Here is a 14639-nt window from a genome sequence, read left to right as displayed (position 1 = left end):
AAAATAAATAAATTGAAACGTGTATTTTGCTGCAAGATATTATAATTAAATGCCCCATAAAGTTGAATTCCGTGGCAAAACGGACTTTCCCGAAACTGAAATATGGAAAATTACGCTATACGCGCCCGCTTGAAGCAAATAATGATGCTTGGCAACGAATAAACAAAATCATGGAAACTGGAATGATGAACTTGACGACTGTACTCAATCAACCAGGGAGTACCGTTGTAACATGCGACACGCCGGAAATCCTTTGTTCTTCGACCAGCGTCGTTAATATACTCGTTTATTCTCAAGTGCAAACGTTAACGTGTAACATTTAATGGACGACGATTGTGCAATTCTTACAGCTTGGTGTTTTACAAAAGTGACAATATTCCTGGAACACCGAAGCTTCTTGACGACAACTATCAAAATTATAATGTTGAGCATTCAATAAAAGACGCGACGTGTGTATTATGTGGTTATATTAAATGTTTTTCCTTACTTCAGTCTTCGATGGAGAGACGGACAATTGGCTTGGCACCAAACATGGGAGAATGTAGAAATGAAGCTTTTCGCGCGCTTCGGATTACATTGACTTCGGAGCATTTTAGCTCCTACCTCCCCGGTAGTCGACGCAAGACTGAACGTTCGTCGGGAAGTTTCGAGTTTTCCTCTTTTACCAGGAATAATACTCCGTTCGTAACAATCAATAACAATTAACAGCAGAAGGTAAAATTCCCATTGAATTTTCTGCGTTTTCTAGAAATGTACCGCCTGGGACAACGGCTCTATGGTAATTAACGACGCGGGGGGGTGCATACGCTAACAAATTTTCTATGCGTGGTGCATGCCGTTACTGGGAAAGTACAACAATAGTTGAAGCAGTAGGAAACATTGTGGCAAAGTATGAAAGGGATAACACGACTTGTCGGTACGTTCCATAAGTATAATTGGATAATAACCTTCGTCATCAAATATTTATGAACAAGGGGATCGGAGTGGGGTGAAGAGTGGTGCTACCACCGGAGAGTTCATCAGTCGTTGAAGAGGCATCAACATGCGAAGTAAAGTAGGTCTCGAAGGAGCAATTCGATTCACAAAGTGGGCCGTTTTTCTCGCCTGCACTTGGCCACCATCAAGAAAGGCAACAAAATGCGAATTCGTCAAGAGGGATTTCATCCTATGTCTTTCCATATTGCATATATTGTGTCTTTTTATATTACTGATAAACTCAATCGCTACATACGTCACTGATCCGGTCGTTCTCACTGAAATAGCTACTTTATGTTCGGTTTGTGTAGTTTATATTTGGAAAGCTATTATTTCGCGATTGCATCGAAAACAGTTTCAGGTATGACATGAGCTAATACTAATCGAACGACCTGTGTGACGATCGTTTAAATCTTTTCGTAATTTGATTGTTTTTTTTTGTTTTTTTTTTCATACAAGATTTTGATCACCGATATGGAGGAATTTTCAAGAAGTTGTTGCAAAGAAGAAAGACACATTATCCAGGGCTACATCGATAATTGTTGGATCTTTCACTTGATGATATCGTGTTTATTCTACTATGCAGCTACTGCACTGATTGTCATTTTTTTTGTTAATTCTGAACAAAAAATGATAGTCACAGTGGCTTATCCCTTTTCGACGGAATCCAATGTACCTTACCACTTGGTTTTACTCCATCAAACAATCTTCGTGTATCAAATTTCGGCGACTTGTACAGTCGATTGTCAAGTAGCGATAATTCTGTGGTTCGCTGGAGCCAGGCTCGAAATACTTGCTGAAGAAACCAAATGCTTTTCCAACATTTCGCAAATTGTGTTATTCATAAAAAAACATAACCAGCTTCTATCGTATGCCAATAGCATCGCCAAAATAATGCCCTACGTTACATTCGTTACCACAGGAACGTGTGGGGTTGCAGCGATCGGGGTTTCCATACAGATTGTTGCTGTAAATACAAACATTTGAGATTTAACTAACACTTCAAGTTTATCCAAGTGCGTTAAAAAAATCAGTGAATATTAACAATATCGTAGGACCCATCCTTGTCGGTCATAATGCATTTTGGACCAGCCCTCATTGCTCTTCTATTAAATCTAACGATCTCTATTTGGCCGGCAGAAAATATGATGAGAGTGGTAAGTACAAAGATGCAATAATACATTTTCTCGCTATGAGCACCAAATTGTAATTGAATTGAATTTTCATTGGTTCGACTCTTCTTCTGACTCGACCATGTTGGATACAGTGTGATTTAGTAGGAGAAGCTGCTTACAACGTACGATGGCCTGATATGTCACCAAAAATGATGAAATACGTTCTCATAATTCTGCAGAGATCACAACGCCCGGTTCAAGTCTCATTCGGTGGTTTTCTCCCCCCTTTATCATTTCGCTTTTATTCCTCGGTACGAAAAAATGTTATCCCATTATTACTATAATATTCGCTCAGTAGAAATGAAATTCACCATGGTTTTATTTATTTTTTGTCAAGTTTCTCACAACTATATTTTCGTACTTCACTACTCTTCGGCTCGCCATGTCTGTCGGAATAGAATCATCGCATTGAATCCATCGATAAGAAAGTACATTTTTCCAGACCGACGGACCGACCCAATGATTCAACAATTGTATTATTTTTTCATATTTTGAAAAGTTACCCGGAGAAAAGGGATTAGTTTTGTGGATTGAGAAATATATTATTTCTCAAAAGGGTTCAAAGTATTTAGGCACCGATTACAAACAGCAAGCATTTTTTCGAACTTTACACTTTTTCGACACTTGAATTCTAGACAGTGTTTTATGCGAAGAACAAAAAGTGATGCACGTGAAAACTATATTTCATTTTGTTTTCGAGTGTTATTCATCATGTCAGACTAGAACTTAGTGATGGACGGAAATGTATAGTAAATCAGAAATTTTAATTGTCAGCATAGTAGGGTAATATGAAGCAAAACGGACTTTTTTTCGATTCCAAATCATACCCTGACCATAAGTCATGGTAAATTGTTGAATTCCACGGTGACATCCCTAAAAAATTCAAATTTCAGAGCAAAATAGATCCCAAACTACTTACCATTCGTTTTTTATCCTTACTTATCCATTCGTTTTTTTTTGACTTATTTTTAAAAATCACAATAGTAATCAAAGTACGAATAAGGAAAAAAGGTTTTTTATTCATTTTTTACAAAAATCGCACTAATAGCTGACATCTTCGTTTTCAACACCTGAACACAAGGTGTGTGCCCATTTTTTGCACGTCACACAACAAATCCAATCTTCGGAGGACGACGACTATAACCCTTGGCAAAAAATGCAAGAAACGTCTTCAGGAGACGAGGATTTGGCTGTCTTGGTGACCTTTTTTTACTGTCTGCTAAACTGCTACATTTCGAAAAATGTCGATATGTCGATTTGTATGCCTCTTAGAGGCGGAAAATTTTTTTGAAGAAATTCCGAAAACTAGGACCATGAATCAATGGTGGGACTCCGATATAGTGCGAACACGAAACATACCCCAGCACGATGGACCCAGAGTTGATTTTTTGCATGGCCCAAAAAGATGAACCAAATGCGATTTCAAGATTTGGCTCATTTATCTTTCTTACATGCCAAGGTATGTTGCTTTCTTTATATTGCTGAGTTGACATTCTATTCGGAAGCAGTCGCTTGGAACGGCTGTATTTCGAAAAATGTCGATTTTTCGATTTTTATGCGTCTGAAAATACTTGCTTAAGGTTGTTGTGGGGTCTAGCCGCCGGGGGTGAAGTGAGAGGGGGGTGCTTATACATGGGGCCGACTGATCGTTACCAACTATCACTATGAAACAATCGTCATAATTAATATATGGTTTTGGACAGTTTTTTCACGTCTAATCATAAAAAAATGCATCTTTAACAAATTGACGATCTCAGGAAATATTCTTATTAATTTGAGAATTATTTTCGATCATTTTTTATACCTCAATTTGCGTCATACGAATTGACAACGGCGCAAATCACGTTATGCGATAGCGGTCAGATTGGCGGCAGTGTCGCCAAGCTTTAGAGTACGCGTCCCACACATAACCTCAAAATCACCAAAACTCTCAAAATCAACATCAACACTTGTCATCGCTCATTATCAAAAAATAATAAAACTTACAGAACTGGTCAACGATGAATATCACTGTGATCCGTACATATAATGCATTTGTTCATTAAATGTAATCTGACTGTGATTTGTAAATATTATTGTTGCTTATGAAAAAGTTTAAATATAAATATTTTTTCTCGAATCGAACATTTGCCATGATATTTTTAGGATGATGGCTTCTGTACAGGGTTACCGACTGTGAGTATGCATGGGTAAAGTAGGGAGTGTCCGTGCCGTCTACGCTGTTGCCGTGTTCCCACGGCCTAATATTTTGCGTACTCGATTTTACAGCGAATTCTCGATTAAAAACTTGAATAACTCTAAAACGGTGCTGTAAATTCTAATTTCGGAGATGCTACAAGATCATCTGATATTTCATCAAACCGTACCAATTTTTTCAGCTCTGTGGTAGCATTTTTTTTAGGAAATACATATCTAAAAAACTGAAAAATGTTCGGAATGTTCCCATAAGCGTCATGTAACATTTTGGCGCATTAAACATTTTGACTTTCCGAATTTTTTTCTCAAGAACGGTACTGTGAATCGCCTTTAAATTGCACAGAGCGTTCAGCGAAGGGGTCATAACACACACAGAAAAAAATTCAGCTTAGTGGTAGCATTTTGAGCTGGCCCCATAACAACCTTAAATCCTTAAGTGTCAATTTTGCCCCATGGTACCCTGCATACAGGGAAAAAAATCACTCAAAAAAGTCCCATGCATAAATGCACACAAATACAGGAATTATTGTCAAGAGACGTTTTTTAGCTCAACATTTGAATCGAAATCATCGCATTGATGTTAGATTATATTTTGTAGGATCCCAATAATCCGAGTTCCTTATTAAGTCGTAGTAAATAAGTAAACTAAATGCCAAATTAAATACTGAAAAAAAAAATGAAACATTTTCGGAAAGGGTGATACGTAATTTACAAAATTATTTAGATTTTTGTGATTCGATATAAACAATTGAACGAAGGAAATCTCACAATTTTTTTCATGACAGATTTATTCTCCGAATTAGACGAATTTGAGTTGGTCCAAAGTAAAAAAAGACTCGATCGACTTCTGGATTCTTTCACTCATAAATTTCCACGGATTCAGATTTCACTCATAAATTATGTAACGCAGACAGAGAAAAGGTTTCAATTTTCAAGAAGAATTTATTCAACTGTTTGAACATCGCTAACCTTCTTATTCTCGTTAACCCCTTCGCTGTGAGTGACACGCACAGGGGCAAAAAAAAGTCGTACGATTTTTGTCATGACGCGTGTAAAGGCATTTGAAAAACAAGATATTTCTACTGCATCGATTCGATTGCTATTTGGTACATCGTGGTTTAAATCCATGAAAATTTTTTTGTAAAACGAAAATGGCACGAAAACCTTATTTTCACTTCATTTAATAATACATACATTTGTTCGTCCACATGCGAAAACAGAAAATAATGTAACCGGACTAATAAAATGAATATGGTCGTCCGGAATAATGTTGTATTTCCAGATTCCAGGTTCACAGGAAAGCACATATTCATATAAATTGTCAAGTATAGCGAGAAATATTCGTACATAGAAATTGTTAACTATCATGGGACTTTAAATCAGACATTTATCAACAAATTATTTATTTGTACTAATAATATTGTTGTATTATTGTGTGATATTTTTGTGTGTATTTTTTAACTTTTTGTTTACGTTTTTAATGCCCGCCCCGACCAGCAAAACCTCGGCTTCGCCTCGGCCTTCAATCGCACATGCCAGGAAATCCAACTTTCGGGCCTAGGCTCGTAATATACTATTTCAATGAGACCAGCTCTGACCCGAAATTTCAGGTCAGATTGTCGAACATTTAAGGAGTTTCGGTACAGACGATACAATGTTCCCATGCTAATCCATGCTAAAAAAATTAAAAAATTCTAAAAGTTCAGAATTTTATAAAATTTGGTGAACATATTCTTTAGTGCCAAATTTGACGACACAAATTTTTTAAGATTTTTCTTCTACACAGTTATCGAGTAATTGATCACTAACGTTTACGTGTATAAGCATAGCGTTTCCATATATATAGGTATACATTCCGGGCATGATAAATCTGCTTTAATGCGTAATTACTCGATAACTAAGTAGAAGAAAATTTTGAAAAAATTTGAGTTTTCGCACTTGATGTTGAAGAACATTATCACCAAATTTGATCAATTTCTTAATATTTTGACTTCTGTACCGAAACTCCTTAATAAAGAATTAAAAGTTCAAAAATTGTAAAATTTATACGGGAGCTTGTGGAGATTCCATCGTCACCACATTTCTGTTCAATAATTCAAATACTAAATCATTCTAAATTCCTGATACAAACCGTCTCACAGATAGAAAAAAAATAAAGGGTTACCGAACCCTTAATAGAGATATTAAGCAGAGATATGAAGCGGAAGCTTTCCCTACATAACCGCGACTTCTCAGAGGTTAGGAATCAGTCGAAATTTCGAGTGCCCCAATTAGCGCCACGAAAAAATGCGCTCATGCGAAAGGAATACCTTAAAGTTCGAATATTTTCTGATTGAGTAAATTGAGAATTTGTCCACATAGAATAATCGAAGAATATCTAAAGACTTAAGCGTTTAAACAAAGCTTGAAATATCACGTTTCTTTCTCATTTCTACATCATTTTCGAAACGCCTTAACAATTTCGAATCGAGTGTTAAAGATCTCTAAAACGGTACGTTTGAGAGGAGATCAATCTTGACAATCGCAATGACATTTATTTCAAGGAGCAAGAACTTTACTGTACCGCACTTGTATGCCGATAGGACGGACAGTGAAAGTGGCGATTCGTCGTTTCCACGCGCTCGTATCTTTTCGACGAAAAAGGGAGGGTCAGTGTCCGCGGTACCCCGGTGAAATAAAAATCCTGAAGAACGAGATCAAGATTTGCTCTTGTCCGTCGTTGTCACACATCCTGTATCTCTTAGACTGGTCCTCGACAGCTTCCAGTAACGAGCTATGATCGTCGGAACGTGTGGTGTGGACGTGCACTGAAAAAGCATTGCGGAAGAATCCCGGAGGAATGTCGTCGACGCGAATCGCTCGGGAAATGAATTTTGCTAATAATCGCTCAATAATGTTGTGCAACGAACGATTGTCAGTCGTGAGAACCCTCATGAACGATTCTCGTTGAAATATATTAGAAATAGAACCGTAATTTATTAAATGAATGTTCTAATAAAAGTGTGAACGAATTGAGGACTCGGAGCACTGGAACAACCCGAAAAAATGCCTAATTTCGGCCATTTTTCGGATTAATAAAGGTGGAAAAAAATGTCGATTTTTAAGTGAACAACAAAGAATTTTTTGAAAAACAATCAAAAGTGGCGAGACCAGAGCCATGCGCAAGAGGCTCGTTGAATTCGGACCGCTCGTAGCTGATTAAGTGCGCAGAGGATTTTGAAAATATTCATTTTTCTATTATTGCCATTATTGTCACAATGAAAAGGTCCAATTATTTCGACAGAAAAATCATAATTATTTGTTACTAAAAAATGTTTATAAAAACTGACCAAAAGCTCCGTAAGTATTTCACTTTAAAATGTTATTTTTAAGGTGCTGCCAAAAATTCAATAAAAATAATGAAAATTTTTGGAGTTATGCGGCGTGCTGTTTCAAACATTTGTTTACGAGTAAAACGCGTTTAAAGATCGAAATTTCAACGAAATAACCTTTTTGTAGGTTCAAACCTTTTTGCCTCATATTTTAGAGGAATTATATTCGAAGGCAATTAAATAAATTATTGATCTTTTGAAAATTCCACAACAACTTCTGTTCTCAATTTCTATAATGGATCGAAGCTGGGAGCATTATTATTCTTTTTAATGTCACTTAAATCATTCATTTTTCCATTATTTATCATAATTGAATGAAATCAAATAATATTAATAAAATAAAATCCGGTAATAATTACCATTATTTATAATCATCCTTATTAACAATTATTTACTGAAATTGACATTTTTTTCATAATTAAACATAAAAATATTGAATTATTGTATAATTCTTGAAATATCGATCAAAGACCATTAGAAGTAAAGAGTTTGTGAAAGATCGAAATTTCGAAATGACTTTCGACTTGTCCCAGCTCCTTCCCAGTTTGCAATGCGACTTGTAATTGCTGCTAGCGAGTCTGTAATTGGATAAACAAACCAAAGAAAAGTGTCGAGTATGTCCCGAAACATGGAAATAAATTTTTTTCAGATTTTTGCTAAACTTTAAAAGCGATTGATAACTGCAGTCGGTGGGAGGGTGTGTTGAATGGAATCGTTATCAAATGAATAAACCGAAAAAGGACCGTTTCATATCGAGTGGCTGGCCACGAGTGTAGGAATAGCATCGAACATCGTCGCTGTTATATCGAAACTTGGAGGCTCCACCTTTCACACATGAATACAGAGACGAAACTCACACGCAAGAGCAGTGCTTAACACCGAAGCGAAGGAAGGTTCGAGTGGAGCAGACCGGATGAGAAGGACTTTCATCGTAGGCCGTTGAAGTTTTTTACCCTTATTTTTTTATCTCTCATATTCCTGCTCCCTTTTGCTCTTTTTGCGCTCTCCCTGCTCTTGATCTTTTAAGAATTTTCTAGGATTCGCTTTCATCTTGAAACGAAAGACCTTAAGGAGGAATGCTCTCGCTGCGGAGCCAATCTCCCCGCGCTTGGCGTTATCGCTGCCAATATTTATTCGCATAATGAAATTCAGTTGGTTCGAGTGTCGGCTCGTTTTCTTATTAGCTTCAAATGCTTGCTCTTTCATTTCACTCACAACGTTGCCGAATATCTTTCCAATGAATCTTCGTTCTTCTTGCCCTCCTTCTTGCATGCAACTTAGTTTTTCAACAGCTCGTTAATAAAAACGTTTTATTAGCGATAATTGAAGTGCAGACATTCCTTAAGGCCTACTTACTGGCCTAGTCGAAACTAGGCCATTCGTGAATGCGACTAGTTATTAGTTCGAAAGTAAAGTGTCCAAAAACGAGCGTTGGGGAATCCCGTTCTCCCGTGATAATGGAACGATTTTTCTGAATTTACAGACTTTGACGAAATTTCTGGAACGCTCAAATCGCACTTTGCTCAAATGTACATTTCAAAGATTGAAATTTTCTCAAAATTATCGATTTTTCATTGATTTTGAAGAAAATTGAAAATTTTTTATATTTCAGAAACTACAGAGTCAATATTTTCCAACTAGTTATCGCGGGCTGTATGAAAACGGATTTTTCAAATTTTCGAAAAAAATCTTTTCGTGGGTTATGAAAATGCGGTGATTCGAGACTTGGGAAAGATTTCGAGCTCCCTTAAAGGCACTGAATCTCATTTTCACACGATATCAACATTCAAGATTTTTCCTTGACGTCTCAACACTGTCGAAAATATGTGTTTACGAAACAACTTTCAGATTGACATACTAAATAACAATTTATTTAAAATTCCAAGTAAAATTAAAAAAACAATTTTCTTTACGACTGAGCCTTAAAAATTACTAAAATTTCCTGTCATATTTATTAAAAAACCAAAACGTGACGATCCCAAAAATGGATCATTCTTGTCAGATACTTGACAACTCGAGCCCAAGATCGTTTCTAATCCAATTCCCCGAATTTCGAGATAAAAATTGGACCGAAGTACCGTTGGAACGTTGCAGTTCGACGCACCGACGAGTTCCAATACAAAAATTTATGCACTACGCTTATAAAAAATGGAGAAAACATTTTTTTATATTTCGAAGCCCATGCAACCCCTTAATCGCACTGGCGGCCAACGGTCCTCAGAGCCAATGAGGAAGATCGTTCTCCGAATGGGTCCAGTCTCTCCGAGGGTCATTGGGCAGATCGGATACGTGCCAGTCCGGTTTGAAAGACCGGGGCGAACGATCTCGAGGCTGCTCGTACAGAGACGCTCCTAGTCCCGATTGAGGAGGGAGGGAGAGCTATACCTATAAAAACGAAGGCTCTGGTGGCAGCGGACATAGTGTAACATTGACCGCACGTTCGTTACATCGAGGGCGATGCTTGCCAATCGACGCAAAATGCCTACGATTGTGAGTAAAACAGAATAAAAACGGAATCGAATTTGTTGAGTTTTACGCAACGAGTCTGAGCAGTTGATGGATTACTCGATTGCTGAAAAAATTAAAGTGATTTTTCCACGGATATTCGATCACTGGATCGTCCAGTTATGAAAATCTATGAAATTACAAAATTATCAAATTATTTGAACAAACAGTATTTTTATTAATGAAAAGGTGAATTTTTGGTTATCATGATCAATTTCGATGTCACGAAATTTGATTGATTAACCCTCGAACCGTGCACTGATCCTCGCACCTTCGAATCGCACACAAATGCAAATTCAGATTTAATGATTCGACGCATGTTTTTGAGGTGAAAATAGCATCGAAAGTGGAGACACGAGTAGATGAATTTGGGGTGGAATTTTCTGGCCAATCGCGTAGTGACGATTGAATTATTTGTCGATGAGAAAAATTCATTTGAAAAAAGGATTTTTCGAATATTTTTCTGTCGTTTTTATTCTGCCAGGACGAACTACAGCGGACGATTTGACGGCTGGATTCACCACGTTTCAATAAAAAATTAGAAAATTATTACACAATACTAATGAAGAAATTTGAGTGGAAGAATTTTGGAGGTTTTTAATGAAGATGAAAAAATTGAAAATTTCGAGTAACGAATATTTGAAATTACATGAAAAATGACGAACCGATGAAAACGTTTTTCAGGCCATCGTAACGTGCCTGCTATTCGAGTCAGTTGTTGCCGATTTCATGGATCCAGGTGGATCCCACAGCTGGTCGGGGTGAGTGAGGCTTAAAAGAATTGGCGAGTGAGAGGTTTTCAGTAAATTCATTGCTCCAGGAAATATTAATTAATCTTCAACAGATTAGCAAGCTCGTACGGATCCGGAGGATACCAAAATTTTGGTGGACACGCCGACAATCTAATGCAAGAATCTTTCAGCCATAGCGATCATTACCAATCAGAGCACCAGGAATCAAGCAATTATGGTTTATTCGACTCTCACCATGGGGGCTTCGGTCATGGGGGTTTCGGTCATGGTGGTGGGTGGGAGCAGCATCAGCATGCCCATGCTTACCCGATCAGCCAACATGTCGAAGTCACAAAGCCTGTTGCGATACCGGTCTACAAAAACATCGGTAAATTTTTCTCGATTTCATCCACTGAGAAACCCTTCGAAACACTCTCAAAGCTCAATTTTTCACGTTCACGTCGAAAATTCCACTTTTTAAGTACTTTTCTCAAATTCGTCTCGCTCCCCGTCGCTTTTTTCTTCCCTCTTTTTATTTTTTCCAAATTTCCGTACAATTCGGATTTTCCTTTCGACTTTTCGAATCTTTTTGGTCGTTTTCGAACGCACCCAGTGCCCATCAGGTGGGAAATTTTCTCGTTGAAAAAATTTTTTAAAAAAAGTAAAATTAATCCAACTCCCAGAGGCCCAAGAGTTTCAATGAATTTTTCTGATTTTTTTTTTTTTTTTTTTTTTTTTTTCAAAGGTGTTCCAGTCGCTCAGCCAGTAGCGATAAAAGTGCCGCACCCAGTAGCGGTTGGTGTCGCCCAGCCATATCCGGTCCACGTGCCAGTCGCACATCCGGTTGCCATCCCAGTGGTAAAAACGGTTGCGGTAGCGGTCGTGAAGAAGGTGCCTTATCCGGTTGAGAAAATAATTCCTGTTCCGGTGGAGAAGCCGGTGCCGATAACCATTGAGAAGCACATTCCTGTTCCGGTTGAAAAGCCATACCCTATTCACATACCAATTTACAAGCACGTTTTTCATCGCCCTAAGCCGAGTCATGGTTGGGGTCGATAGGGAGGGCATTGATCGGGGGTTGAGTGAAAATCAATCAAAAATGAGTCAAATATTTTTGTTTATTTTTCTAGAAGACTTGCGATCAATTTGTGGAGTCTTTTATGACGAATTATTCGAAAATATTGGTAGAATAAGTGGATATATTTTAAGCAGTTTTGGGGGGGGGGGGGGGGGGAAGGAGGAGGAAAAACTGGAAAAATGACAAAGAAATTAATTTTTTCGACATTTATTTGTGTGGAAAGTGTCGATTACTGATGAACTCGAATTCCAAAATGAACGAGGCGTCGCAGAGTTGGGAAATGTTTTTAAAATCTTCCACAAAACTCATTCCAAGCTCCTTCTTAAGGGCTTGATATTTTTTAGCAAACGAGCGATTAACGGCACAAGGGAAACGTCGAAATGGGAAATTAATGATAAAACGTAATGCCCTTAGAATCAAAATGGACGTTGCCAAAGGACTTGAAATCAAGCTGACGAAAACGACCGTGGTTTTAGAATAGAATTTGTACATTTTTTAGTTTTTTTATTAGTTGAAATACTTTAAGTCGTTGAATAATGAGTAACAGAAAAATCTTGTTCTGCCAACATGTAAATATGTGTGAAAACAGAAACGTGACATATTTGTAAAAAAATAAACAATGTTAACATTATTTACGTTATTATTTATCACCATTGGCCCTCTGTCAAGGAATTTCAAACAGAATCATTAACTGTGCTGACTTGGAAAAATCAATGAGAGATAAATATCCAATTTCGACTGTTTCGTTTGAGGGAAAACCGATGCTTTAAGCAGGTATGTCAAAGTAGATTAAGAGTCTGAAACTGGGTTTAAGTGTAATTTCTCGTTTTTCATCGGTGAAGGCGAAAAAAAATGTCCACTTTTCAAAAATAAGTAAAAACGAAAATTTTCGTTTTTTGGATTGTTTTTCAAAGTTCTACGACGAAGACAGGCACGCATAAGAAATTTGAATTTCTTATGCGTGCATTTTCTACTAAAAACGATTATTTTCTGAACTTTAAATAAATAAATATCAAAGGCAATTAAATAAAGCCTTGATTAACACCAAAAAAGTCAAATGGTTTGTTTCCTTCGGTTTATGAAGAAAAAATTCATGAAATCCACCTGGTTTTTCGGTCGATTTCACGGTGGTGAGTTAAAAATAATAAAAAGAAAAATTAAAGAATTAAAAAACAAGCGAAGCAATTCGAAGGTGTCAAGATACTAACGCACATTGAGATCTCTAAATAACAAAAGGTGTGTAATTTATGAAAATATAAAAAAAAAAGTTTATCCACAAAAAGGTGTGAACGAATCAATTTTTTTAGTGCTCGATTCCGGTTGGAAGAGAAGTTTTTTCATCGAAATCGTGAACCAGAATTTTCTCCACGTCACAGATGATGGATTATAATGTGAAGTTTAAAAATTTGTTGAGAAACTCACGAAGGCATGCAACGTGAGATTTTTTGTGGTTCTGGCATACTCGTAAAAGCTGCATCAAAGATTTCCACTGAAAACTCGAGGTTTCGTTGATGTGCTTCAATGTAAAGTGTGACTAATTAAATAATTAATTGCGCTACGTGTGAGAAAATTCAGAGGTGATTCATGTGGATAATGCGCTCACGGTGGTGGGGATCGGAACTACTCCGGTACTCTCGTTATGCTCTCTTCACATAGCGAACACACACTAGGAAGCCAGCAGTAACTCAGCCTCGAACCTGTCGAGAGTGCTCGGCTTTAATTACACTTAATTTTTACTGGCAGGTTGTCGCTCAATTGATGCTTCCCAAAAACGAATCGTTGCTTGAAAGAATTCATCAGCCGAAAATTAAATGGTCACGAATCGGGAGTGAATTTTATTAAATCCAAAATGGCAGGCATTGCCAGAGTAACATTGATATAAAAAAATTTTTTTTTTACTTTTTTTCCAAATTGAGGCATCAATTTGGTTTTTTCTTGTCTCTTCTAACTGGACCCTTAATTCTAACTTTTGAGCCCATTTGACAGAATTCGTGAACAACCAAAAATGGAATTTAATGGGCACAGAAGAACGATTTGACTTTCGATTGAACGACGAGCGTGAAAAAACCTTGCTTTTTTAGAAACATTATTTTTTTAAAAAAAATCACTAACCAAAATATTTTAGTCACTTTGATGGTTTTTTTTTTAGGTTCAGAAATACAAATTTTGTTTCAACTGCTCTTCAAGAAAGTCGAAATGCAGAGTTTTGTGATTTCGTTGCAAGTGTCATTGCGAAATTTTTTTCTAAAGTCCCAACACGAAAAAAGTGGCACAAGGCAAGTGTCGGAGCCTGAATTTAGGGAAACGAGACACTTATTGAGACTGCAAAATTAAAAAATTAAAAATATAAAAAATGAATTTTTTTTTTAAATAGTCATAAAATTGAAAAATACAAAAACTCTTATTCCAAAAAAGTAATTTTGGAAAAAAGAATCTCTGGAAGAGAGACCAGGAAAAGGTAAACTCTGATACTGTCATTTTTACGGATCGATGAATACACGAAAGACCGAGACGGGAGTGTTGATAGTCTGCACGTTCACTACCGAAACTTTGTTAAAGCGTAAACACAAACATTGAAAATGCAGAGATGAAGGAGCGTGAGTACCGC

At 37.0% G+C, this 14639-nt stretch overlaps 2 protein-coding genes and 1 long non-coding RNA gene across 3 annotated transcripts; 2 read left to right on the top strand and 1 right to left on the bottom strand.

Annotated features, from left to right (window-relative positions):
* Positions 1-8: 8 nt before the first annotated feature.
* LOC122418488 (uncharacterized) lies at positions 9-789 on the bottom strand. The gene is made up of 2 exons (XR_006262516.1): positions 488-789; positions 9-407 (listed from the first exon to the last, which is right to left on the bottom strand). It is a non-coding gene; the product is annotated as an uncharacterized lncRNA (long non-coding RNA).
* Positions 790-1039: 250 nt separating this feature from the next.
* Positions 1040-3879, top strand: LOC122418483 (putative odorant receptor 92a). The gene is made up of 5 exons (XM_043432730.1): positions 1040-1336; positions 1435-1944; positions 2031-2132; positions 2243-2401; positions 2488-3879. Exons 1-5 carry the CDS (start codon positions 1043-1045, stop codon positions 2560-2562), a joined length of 1140 nt encoding a protein of 379 aa, XP_043288665.1. The 5' UTR covers positions 1040-1042; the 3' UTR covers positions 2563-3879.
* Positions 3880-10123: 6244 nt separating this feature from the next.
* LOC122417964 (uncharacterized) lies at positions 10124-12662 on the top strand. The gene is made up of 4 exons (XM_043431920.1): positions 10124-10207; positions 10907-10983; positions 11067-11341; positions 11699-12662. The coding sequence occupies exons 1-4, from the start codon at positions 10175-10177 to the stop codon at positions 12010-12012; spliced, it is 699 nt and encodes a 232-aa protein (XP_043287855.1). The 5' UTR covers positions 10124-10174; the 3' UTR covers positions 12013-12662.
* The last annotated feature ends 1977 nt before the right edge of the window (positions 12663-14639 follow it).

This window comes from Venturia canescens, chromosome 11 (genome assembly GCF_019457755.1).
Source record: "Venturia canescens isolate UGA chromosome 11, ASM1945775v1, whole genome shotgun sequence".
Taxonomy (NCBI): domain Eukaryota; kingdom Metazoa; phylum Arthropoda; class Insecta; order Hymenoptera; family Ichneumonidae; genus Venturia; species Venturia canescens.
The sequence above is the reverse complement of the archived record's forward strand: the minus strand, read 5'-3'. Positions and strand labels throughout refer to the sequence as shown.